General features: G+C 47.0%; 1 protein-coding gene across 4 annotated transcripts in view; it reads left to right on the top strand.

Moving 5' to 3' along the window:
- Nucleotides 1-12,179, top strand: part of NBEAL1 (neurobeachin like 1) — a 312,113-nt gene that overhangs the window by 205,812 nt on the left and 94,122 nt on the right. For all 4 annotated transcript variants that reach the window (XM_082260720.1, XM_082260721.1, XM_082260722.1 and 1 more), the window contains one exon: nucleotides 1,790-1,923. In XM_082260720.1, the coding sequence (XP_082116846.1) occupies nucleotides 1,790-1,923 (134 nt within the window). The remainder of the gene's footprint in view (nucleotides 1-1,789; nucleotides 1,924-12,179) is intronic.

Consider the following 12,179-nt stretch of genomic DNA (forward strand, 5'->3'; position numbering starts at 1 on the left):
CCTTCCAAAAGAAACAAGCAGCCCAACATATAGGTGGATGTGTTTGATCATCTATGTATATGATACAAATCCGTCACTACAAGTAGTTAAATAGAGAATAAATGATATCCACTCTTATCAAAGTGGAGGAGTACCTACCCACCCACAGGCTATAAAGTGACCACCCCATCATTCCCTGTTGTAGACACACAGACAGGCATGTAATACTCCTCAGTACAAGGTTTCGAGACCCCTTCTCCACACTAAAAGATAATCCAAGGATGTAATATCCATCTCTCATTATCATTCTTACTTGCAAAGGTCTCCATTACCTAATTGCATGTGTTTTCTCGTTTCTGGTCGTTCCTGCTAACATCCGGCGTGCACCGGATTAAATAGTCCCCTCTACCCATTTTGGCGCCAGCGGGCGTCGGATGTTGACACGTCACATGGGGAGCCTCCTCCCCAGATGTCAACACCATGACATCACTTCTGCACATCGATGGACATCAGCAGCCGATGATCCAAGGCAGGGCATTGGTTCAAGACAGCATTGTTGTTGCCATTGTTGTTGCCATTGTTGCCCTCTGTCGGCTCTCTGACACGCCTTGAACCATCGGCCGCTCTGCCCCTCACTTCCGCTGCCGATGTCCGTCTAACAGTGCCTAACTGCGGCCAGCCAAACATTGCTCGAAATTTAGCCAGTTCAGTAGCAACATGCCGAGATTTGATCCATCTATGGGCAGTCGGATTGGTACAACCAGCCTGTCTGATGTTTTTACATATGATTACTACCGGCAGTTATAGCTGACAGCAGAAAGGAACGAATGGCCAAAGGTCCTCTTATAAGTCACAGAAATACACTTACTTTTGTATTCTTGTGACCCAGAGTCAGCCACGGTCACTCCAGCCTCCCTAAGGCTCCATGTACACGGGACGCTGGAAATGGCCGTTTAGGAGCAGTTGGGCGTTTTTTTTCAGAAGCCCCTGAACCCATCTACATTTTATCTTATCTGTCCATGTACACCAGGTCGTTTACAGTCATTTGCAGGCAGTTGCGTTCAGGGACTGTTTTTAGAACGCAATTATTTGCGTTCCAACGTGTGTTTCCCGGCGTTTCAAACGCACAAACGCGTCTGAACGCGTCTGAACGCGATGACCCGCGTTTAGCGTTCGCGTTTTTCCATTTTAAAGGGGAATAATTGTTTTGACCTCTAGGAACGCTTCTAAACGCAAACGCTGCTAAACGCCCGCTAAAAGCGGGTACAAACGCGACCGAACGGACGTTTCAAACGTCCTTAAAATTCCAGCATTCAAAGGGACTTTTAACAACGTCCCATGTACATGGAGCCTAAGGGTCCCAACAATATGCCTGGAGCAATCCACACCCATTCCCTCTACAGCCTGATGTTCAGTGAGCACTGGAGGAGCAGAGAATGCTGACAGACAATCACTGCTCTCTGCTGCAAGCAGAATCAGCGTTTATATGCTCTTTGTTTTAGAGCCAGTTGAAAACAGCTGCATCACACCGATGCTGCAGCATAGAGTTGAGTATTAATGTTTATTTTTTTCTTAAATCCATACCTCTCCTTTAAAACACTATTATGAAAACCTGTAAGTGTTTAATAGAAAAGTCTGCAAATATTTGTGTTTTATCAAAAGAAAAAAAACTAAGAATAATCAAATTTTTAGTTGATGATGCATCCTGTGTAATTGGTATTGATTACTATTCTTTGTTCTAGGTCTTACTAAATAGGATGATATTTGGTCACTTTATGCATTTTTTTTGTTTCTTTTTTGTTTTTTGCAGAGGCCCGTCTGGAAAAGAATATTGTTGCTACTTTTATTTTGATGCTGAAACACTTTATTCAGAGACATCCAATCAATCAGGAGAATCTTATTCATTCACATGGAGTGGCCACACTGGGGGCTTTGCTACAGAAGGTAACATTGAGCTGTGTAATGTACAAAAAATGCATTTTGTAGATAAGGCAGTGTAAGTACCTGACATTGATCAGGTATCTGCCTCTTGCAGTCCCTGTAGAGAAGGGCTGGAGTGTGAGAAAATGCAGTACAAGTAGCCAATCAACTCATGTGCTGGCATGCTAATAGGAGGATAAAGCAGAATGATAGAGATCAGGTAATCGCTGTGCTGCTTTTTTCACTCACCAGTAGCAGGCTAGGTCAGGTCCAAGATGACCTGAGCTTAATGGAAGTTGGCCTGGTCATGATGGGGGGTAAACCTTCCATGGGCTAAAATTGTTAAATGATGCTGGCCATCAGACTGTGGGCATCTAACTAAAGGAAAAAGTACTGTGAGGTGAGTGACTGTGTTATGTTATTTTTTTATGTTGATGGGCTAGGCTAGTTCCTTTATTTTTATTATTTTTTTTATTTAAAGGCGTGGAAAAGATATACTAAAATGTAGATTCCACATAGATTACAATCAGTATGTGCTTTAGTCCAATTTACAGCTAGAGTGCCTTGCGAAAGTATTCGGCCCCCTTGAACTTTGCGACCTTTTGCCACATTTCAGGCTTCAAACATAAAGATATAAAACTGTCATTTTTTGTGAAGAAACAACAACAAGTGGGACACAATCGTGAAGTGGAACGAAATTTATTGGATATTTCAAACTTTTTTAACAAATAAAAAACTGAAAAATTGGGCGTGCAAATTTATTCAGCCCCCTTAAGTTAATACTTTGTAGCGCCACCTTTTTCTGCGATTACAGCTGTAAGTCGCTTGGGGTATGTCTCTATCAGTTTTGCACATCGAGAGACTGAAATTTTTGCCCATTCCTCCTTGCAAAACAGCTGGAGCTCAGTGAGGTTAGATGGAGAGCGTTTGTGAACAGCAGTTTTCAGTTCTTTCCACAGATTCTCGATTGGATTCAGGTCTGGACTTTGACTTGGCCATTCTAACACCTGGATATGTTTATTTGTGAACCATTCCATTGTAGATTTTGCTTTATGTTTTGGATCATTGTCTTGTTGGAAGACAAATCTCCGTCCCAGTCTCAGGTCTTTTGCAGACTCCATCAGGTTTTCTTCCAGAATGGTCCTGTATTTGGCTCCATCCATCTTCCCATCAATTTTAACCATCTTCCCTGTCCCTGCTGAAGAAAAGCAGGCCCAAACTATGATGCTGCCACCACCATGTTTGACAGTGGGGAAGGTGTGTTCAGGGTGATGAGCTGTGTCGCTTAACATAACGTTTTGCATTGTTGCCAAAAAGTTCGATTTTGGTTTCATCTGACCAGAGCACCTTCTTCCACATGTTTGGTGTGTCTCCCAGGTGGCTTGTGGCAAACTTTAAACGACACTTTTTATGGATATCTTTAAGAAATGTCTTTCTTCTTGCCACTCTTCCATAAAGGCCATATTTGTGCAGTATACGACTGATTGTTGTCCTATGGACAGAGTCTCCCACCTCAGCTGTAGATCTCTGCAGTTCATCCAGAGTGATCATGGGCCTCTTGGCTGCATCTCTGATCAGTCTTCTCCTTGTATGAGCTGAAAGTTTAGAGGGACGGCCAGGTCTTCGTAGATATGCAGTGGTCTGATTCTCCTTCCATTTCAATATTATCGCTTGCACAGTGCTCCTTGGGATGTTTAAAGCTTGGGAAATCTTTTTGTATCCAAATCCGGCTTTACACTTCTCCACAACAGTATCTCGGACCTGTCTGGTGTGTTCCTTGTTCTTCATGATGCTCTCTGCGCTTTAAACGACCTTTGAGACTATCACAGTACAGGTGCATTTATACGGAGACTTGATTACACACAGGTGGATTCTATTTATTATCATTAGTCATTTAGGTCAACATTGGATCATTCAGAGAACCTCACTGAACTTCTGGAGAGAGTTTGCTGCTCTAAAAGTAAAGGGGCTGAATAATTTTGCACGCCCAAATTTTCAGTTTTTTATTTGTTAACAAAGTTTGAAATATCCAATAAATTTCGTTCCACTTCATGATTGCGTCCCACTTGTTGTTGATTCTTCACAAAAAATTACAGTTTTATATCTTTATGTTTGAAGCCTGAAATGTGGCAAAAGTTCGCAAAGTTCAAGGGGGCCGAATACTTTCGCAAGGCACTGTAAGTCCTTCGACATCTACTGAAAGGTAAAACAGTGTAAGCACAAATGTCATTGTCAATGATATAGTATTCAAATGTAGGTAAAGGGAGCCCCCCGGGGGAACAGCTCAGGGACCAACCCTTCATGGAAAGAAAAATCCCTCTGACCCCTAGGAAGAGCTACAACTTTCTGGGGAGAAGTCAACTGCGGGGTGTCCTGCTGAGGTCTGTGCATCCCGATTTTATTTAAGTAAATATAAGAGAGAGGAGAGAAAGAGCTAGGAAAGGGAAAGAAAGAGGTAGGAAGGGGAAGGTAAGACAAAAAGAGGGGGGGGGGGGTAAAGAAACTGGAAGGGGGAAAGGGCAATCACCTCTCTGGCGGGGGTAGGATTACCAACTCCAATTGGGCAATATAAGTCACGGGTGACTGGCACAGGTTATGCGTATTGTAGGAATTCATCAGAGAAGTAAGAGATACCAGTAAAACCATCTGCTCTTATGTTCCGCAGATTTATCCCAAAGAGGGTTAATTTGTTCTTTTAGTTCAATGTCATTCACTAGGAGTATTTCTTTTATCTTTTCCTGACCTATTTAGGATTTGGAAAAGTTTTATTGTGCCTATTTTTTTCTTTTTTGGAAAGTGAAAAGTGAATGTACACATCCTGTCAATTTTTTGCCGGATCCCCCATAGAATTAAATATCTTTGAGTGGCATCAGTAGACATCCCTGGTCGGTGGATCTAGGTTGGATTGTTTTTAAAAGGAGACTATTGTTCTCCCTAGATAAGTGAAGCTGGGTCAACTATGGTGCACATACTGTAGATTACATAAATGTGCTGTATGTCTCATCAGGTCAATGTTTCAGAAAACCAGCAATGAAAAAAATATATAGATAGCAGGTAGGGGCTGTCTTTTTTTTTTTGGTAGTCATCTCATCTATGGCAACCCAAACACCAGATACTATGACCTGGCACAGAATGTGGGCTCTGTCCAGTCTGAAGGAAGAGGATTGGCAGGAGTTTGAAGGGTCACACGTGTCCTCATTTATCACCAAATATAGATTAACTCAAGCGTTTTCATCAAATATAGGCTAGCCCATTTAGATTCCATGTACTTGGCCATAAATCACAGAACACCTGCTGTAAGAGATACAGTAAGGCAGCTGACTTGCTTCATACATTATGGTATTGTAAATATATTTCTGAATTCTGGCACCAGATCACAGAATTCATTGCTAATTCCTTTGCCTTTCTTAATATTTTATAGTCTCAAAATATGCCTAGGACTTCTGAAGGACCTGTGCTTGTCCACTAACTAGTGAAACTTCTATAGGATATTTTTTTTCTTAAAGAAATGTATCCCAGTGAGATGAAAGACTCCGTTCTTATCAACCATAACTATGTGCATACAGTTGATCAATACCACTCTCACTTTATATAACATGACCTACGGAAATAGGGACACCCTAGGTCTTGTAATAAGGTGTGGGATCCCTGGATCTCTGCCTTATCTGCTGTAGTTGACTTTTTCCCCAGGGAACCCTGTAGCCTGATCTTGAAACCAGGAAGTGCTAACAGTAACCTATGTGCCCCAACACAGCCAAACCACGGCTCCATGTCTGAATGGACACACAGAGCTGCGGCTCGGCTCGGGTTCCCCCATAGCAAGCTGCTTGCTGTGGCAGCACTCTGCAGGAGGGAGGAGCCAGGAGCGCCAACGAGGGACCCGAAAAGAAGATGATCTGGGCTGCTCTGTGCAAAACCAACTGCACAGAGCAGGGAAGTATGACATGTTTGTTATTTTTTAAGAAAAAAAAAACAAGACTTTACTATCACCAGTTCAAAAGGTGCCGATAATGCCTGACAATGAATTCATATTCATTTAAATTCATGATATAAAATAAAAAGTTGAATATAATACAACTATTTTTAAATATATATATATATATTTGTTAAAAACCGTCAATTTCGGTTTCAGTTTCGGCAAGGTGCCTTCTAATTTTTCGGTTTCGGCACCAGAATTTTAATTTCAGTGCACCACTAATAGGTATAATAGGATTATTACTGCTGTAATCCTGAAAACATATTTTTAAAAGCATGAAATGTGTGGATTTCATCAAAAAGTCTGTTTGGGTTGGAGGCTAGAGTTAATCATGTTCTAAAATTAAAAAGCCTTAAATTGGTTGTAAACCTCAGACATGAAATATCAACAAACAAATCCCTTTATAGTGTGTACTTGTCTGACTCCAGATCACTACGTGTCATTTCTGTCCGCTGTCCCGTTCCTCTGCTATCGGTATGAATCACTTCTGACAAGTTTTTCCTGACACCTAGAGAAAAATGGTGACAGGGGAGGGAGCTCCAGCTGATCGACATTAGCTCTGTTCCTGTGTGAAGGGGGGTATAACGTCCCTTCCCTCTAATCTGCTCTCCTTACCAATGTAACTTCAGCTCCCCACCCCCTGCTTTTCAGAGCTGAGAGATCCTGTGTAAATTCTGCGCTTTGAATGATGTAGGGTAAAGACAACTGTAGATAAACAGGTACAACTTGTGTAGTAGGATTTGTTTCATCTCTGTGTATCACCTGAGGCCAGGCACTTTACTGGGTATATGGAAGGGTTTACAACCACTTTAATGCCACATATATATTGAATGATTGAGTAAACCGATGACTCATCTAAAGTAAGCCAAAAGTAATTTTCTTGCCAAATGTTTTTCTGCACTTAAGTAATAAGCTGTATGGGATCTCTAATTGAGTATTGTAAATGAATAATATATATTTGTATATGTCTTTCAGTATAGTGTAATGGATTATTGTTGTTTGAATTTATCCTTAAAATGACAGGACATATCTCATTTATTTTGTTAAATGTATTCATAAGGAGAATGAAAGAAAGTTTTGTTGTTAAAAAGACTCACTGGTTTCTAAGTAAATCCTTTTACTATTTTACTTGTCAAAATTTATTTTCTCTTACGTCCTCCGACAGTCGCCGCCCCTCCATATTCATCACAATGGGGTTATGACCTTTGCTCCGTAGGAGTAGCTAGGCAACAGAATATGTTAGTACAAAGGCTTTTAACATATCCCACCCCCAGGGGGTGGTCCCCTCAGCTCATAACCCTCCACTTCCTGTATCCAACTCAGTTTCAATGTCTAGCTTGTCAGGAGTAGCTGGATGTTTCTATGCTGGGACACTTTGTCTCAGCCTTCTCTCTTTTTTGATTTTATTTGAGTTTTTCTCTCTTTCTTTATTTAGCTGTTATTTTTTACCAGCATTAGTTAGATCTTCTGATGAAGAGGATGCTGCGGGCTGCGTCTCGGGCTGACTCCCCTGGTCGCAGGTTGTGGGTCAGTGGTTTCTCAGCCCGCCATCGAGCGTTCAGTCAGGTACCGCTCCTGAGTTTTCTGAACGACCCATCCCTGTTCCGTGCAGGGATGCTAGGGTGAGGTGGCTACCTCACTGGACGCTGTGCGGTTTCTCAACCCACCTTCTGCTGCATCCTGGATGCGACTCTCCCTGTCTCATGTACAGCGGCTTGTTCCCCTGTGCGGGTCCCCCACGCCATGTAAGAGGTAAGTGTATCTATGTGGGGACCTGTCTGTCTGGGGGGTGTCAGTCTGGGACTGTGTTACCTTGCCCTGTGTTCACACTATTGATGTTTCCCTATCTCTCACACTGCATGCTGTGGGCTGCAAGGAGGGGGGGCTGTGCTGCACTCTGTGTCAGTCTGAGTGTGTGAACGGCTGTGTGCTGTGGGGCTTGATGCTATCATGCTTGGGGCACATTACAGCGCCGCTGCGGCGGTCCACCATGTTATTCATGACTTATGGTGTATTTTCAGTTCACCTTCATGAGGTGAGGGAGCGGCGGTTTCGGCGCCAAACGGCGCCATTTTGGCTGTGCTCGCTCCGGCCGCATGGTACACATGCATGGCGGCCATTTTCTTGTAGCCTCCCATAGGCTTTAATAGAGCGCCCTGCATACCAGCACTTCCTTTCTCCAGGAGCACCGATCTAGGCAGCAGCAGCAGCGGTCTCTCCAGGTTTTTTCCCTCTATTTCACTGTATCCTTGCCTGAGTATACCTTCTCCCTGTGGGGGTCCCTGGTGTGAGTGTACTTGTGTGGCGGTGGGCTACGTTCGCAGCGCCTTATTTAAAGGGGCGGTCACCCATTTACTTGTACTCAATTTGGGGCATGGATTCTCAGGAAAGCAAATTTCCTGCCACATTGGTGGGAAGCCAGGGGACTGCTGCTTCCCACCAATGTGGGATTTGGCTGCGATTGTGGCTAGCCTTGCGACTCAGGTGCAAATGCTGGTGGCTGCTCAATCCTCAAAAAGGCCCAGAGTTTCAATTTCCTCTGATTCAGAGGGTGATGGTGATGGGACTGCTGTGGCTGGGGTCTCCTTGTCGGGGTCCCGTTCCTCCCTGGACCTTATAGGGTCAGAAATGGAGGCTGAGGTTGAAGGGGTTGATAATTCTCCCCCTGGCTCGTCTGAAGAGCTTGCACTCATGGATGATCTGGTTGCTTCTATCAAGCAAACACTGCGTTTACAGGATGAACAATGTCCTCCTGCTGCCTTGGCGACTTATGGGACGCAGAAAAGGCGCAAAGCATCGCAGGTGTTTCCTTGCACTGATGATTTTCAATGCGCTGTAAAAGAACAATGGCGTAATATACGCAAGCCTTTTGCTGTACCGAGTAGGTTTAAGCTACGCTATCCTTTTACGCCCGCTACTGATGAGCGTTGGTGTATCCCACCTCAGGTGGATCATGCGATAGCGGTTTTGAATAAGTCCACTGCGATTCCTGCTGAGGACACTCAGGGATGCCACGGACAAGCGGATGGAGTCCCTTGCCCGTCATACCTACTCCTTATGGGTTCCATGTTGAAAGCCTTATTTGCTTCACTTATGGCGGCCCAGGCTGTCGCTAGCTGGACGCAGGTGCTTAGACGCGTCCTGGTGGCTGATTCTGCCCCCCAGGCGACTTTGGATATGGTGGATCAAATCCACCAGGGTGTCATGTATTTGTGTGATGCGGACCTGGATATGGTTCCGTTGGCTGCACGTGTACATAGTGTGGCGGTGTTGTCCCGCCGTCTGGTTTGGTTGAAGTGTTGGTCGGTGGACCAATCTTCACGTAAGACCTTGGCTAACTTGCCTTATGATGGTTCTCGCCTTTTTGGTGAATCCCTAGATACCTTAATTAAGGGGGTCACGGGTGGTAAGAGCACGCTCCTGCCCCAATCCCACAAGGCTAAGACGGCTCCTGGTAAGAGAAATGCTTCCTTTCGACCCCCTCAGGGGTCCTTTCGTGCCTTTCGGTCACACTATAGGGGCAAGCCGTCCAAGGGTCAAGGCTCCCACAAGAAGCCGTGGGCTGGTAAGCAAAAGTCCGGCCAGTCCGGTTCCGCTGCCCACAACAGTGCGGCCTGAAGGGGCGCCCTCACCCGGCTCAGGGGTGGGGGGACGCTTGCTCGGTTTCCTTCGGCCGTGTTCGGGACAGGTGGGTTCAGGAAATCGTTCGATCTGGTTACAAGATCGAGTTTCTCTCTCGGCCGGAGAGCAGATTTTTTCCCTCAAATCTTCTACTGTCCCCGGAGCGTTTGCGGGATCTGCATCTAGCGGTGCAGGACCTGAGGGCTCAGGGAGTGGTGGTCCCGGTGCCTCATCGGGACAGATTTGGGGGGTTCTATTCCAATCTGTTCACCGTACCCAGGAAGGAGGGCAAGGTGCGTCCGATTCTGGACTTGAAGGCGCTGAACCGCTTCGTGCGGGTGCGCAAGTTCCGCATGGAATCCCTGCGGTCGGTGGTGGCTGCCCTGATTCCGGGGGAGTTCATGGCTTCCATCGACTTGAAGGATGCGTATCTTCACATCCCGATTTTCGAGGGTCACCAGCGGTACCTTCGATTCGCCATAGCGGAGGATCATTACCAATTTGTGGCGTTACCTTTTGGTCTCGCCTCGGCTCCACGGGTGTTCACCAAAGTGTTGGCCCCGGTTCTGGCTTTGTTGAGAGCCCAGGGCATCTCGGTCCTGGGGTATCTGGACGACATTCTGGTTCGGTCTGCGACCAGCCAGGGTCTGGAGAAGGATCTGTCCGTTACGTTGCAGACTCTGCAGGAGTTTGGGTGGATGATCAATTTTCCAAAGTCAACGCTGTACCCATCGGTTCGTCTTCCTTACCTGGGAATGATTCTGGACTCTGTCCAGGCGAAGGTCTTCCTTCCGGACGACAAACTCAGGACTCTTCAGGAGGAAGTCAGGTCCCTCAGGGACGATCCGTCCTCGTCCATTCGGACGTGCATGCGGTGTCTGGGATTGATGGTCTCGGCCTTCGAGGCGATTCCCTTCGCCCGGTTTCACACGCGGGGTCTCCAGGCGGAGATTCTGTCCAGGTGGGACGGGCGACCGCAATCTCTGGATCTTCGGATATCGTTGAGCCATCGGACCAGAAGGGATCTTCTGTGGTGGCTTCAGTCCCCGTCGGTGTCGGGGGGCAAATCTTTTCGTCCCTTCTCGTGGACGGTGATCACCACGGACGCCAGCCTGTTGGGCTGGGGTGGTGTTCTGGGCGTTCTGTCTGCCCAGGGTACTTGGTCGGAGGAAGAGTCCTCCCTTCCGATCAACATTCTGGAACTGCGAGCAATACGTCTCTGCCTTCGACGTTGGACGGACAGACTACAGGGCTGTCCGGTTCGAGTGCAGACGGACAATGCCACGGCGGTGGCTTACATCAATCACCAAGGGGGCACCAGGAGTGCCAGGGCGGCTCGAGAAGTGGCCGACATTCTGTCTTGGGCCGAGACGCACGTCCCGGCGATATCGGCAGTTCACATTCCAGGGGTGGAGAATTGGCAGGCGGATTATCTGAGCCGTCAGTCCCTGGACCAGGGGGAATGGTCCCTCCATCCGGATGTTTTCCAGATGTTGTGCGCGAAGTGGGGTCTCCCGGAGGTGGACCTGTTCGCGTCTCGTCTGAACAACAAGGTACCACGGTTCGTGGCAAGGACGCGCGATCCTCGGGCAACTGCGTCGGACGCGTTGGTTGCCCCGTGGCATCAGTACCAACTGATGTATGCGTTTCCACCGATTCAATTGCTGTCCAGGTTCCTTCGCAGGTTGCACTTGGAACCAACCACGGTGATTCTGGTAGCACCGGACTGGCCTCGTCGGTCCTGGTACGCAGACCTCGTAAATCTGGCGATCGACGCCCCGTGGCGTCTGCCTCTTCGAGAAGACCTCCTGTCGCAGGGGCCGATCTTCCATCCTGCTTTACAGTCGCTGGCTTTGACGGCCTGGCTGTTGAAACAGAGGTCCTGAAGTGCAGGGGTCTTTCCCCTGAGGTCATTCACACTTTGATCAATGCGAGGAAGTCTTCCTCGGGGAAGGTCTATTACCGTACTTGGAAGGCGTATTTTGCCTGGTGCGAGTCCAGGGGGTTCTCACCTCGCACTTACTCGGTGTCTAGGGTGTTGTCCTTCCTCCAAACGGGTGTTGACCAGCGTTTGGCGCTGGCTACGATCAAGGCTCAGGTGTCTGCGTTGGCCGTTCTCTTCCAACGTCCTGTGGCATCTAACTCTTTGGTTAGCACTTTTGTGCAGGGGGTACGACATCTGATCCCTCCTAGGAGGGACCCTCTACCCCCTTGGGACTTAAATCTAGTTCTGTCCGTGTTGCAGCGTGATCCTTTTGAAAGGATCAGGGAAATCTCGCTGTCTTTGTTGTCCAAGAAGGTCGCCTTTTTGGTGGCTATTACCTCGGCTCGTAGAGTGTCGGAGCTGGCAGCCTTGTCCTGCAAGTCTCCGTATCTGATCGTGCACTTGGACAAGGTGGTCTTGCGACCTAATCCTTCTTTTCCGAAGAGGGTTTCGGACTTTCACCTCAATGAGGACATTGTCTTGCCATCGCTTTGCGCGAAGCCAAAACATCCGAAAGAGGTGCAGCTGCACGCCTTGGATGTTGTCCGGGCGATCAGGGTTTACCTGAAATCGACTGAATCCTTTTGCAAATCGGATTCCTTGTTTGTTCTTCCGGAGGGTCCTCGGATGGGCATGGCGGCGTCGGCTTCTACCATCGCCAAATGGATCAGACAGACCATTGAACAGGCCTATGCTTTG

Source organism: Pelophylax lessonae (assembly GCF_965119305.1).
Source record: "Pelophylax lessonae genome assembly, chromosome: 6".
Lineage (NCBI taxonomy): Eukaryota > Metazoa > Chordata > Amphibia > Anura > Ranidae > Pelophylax > Pelophylax lessonae.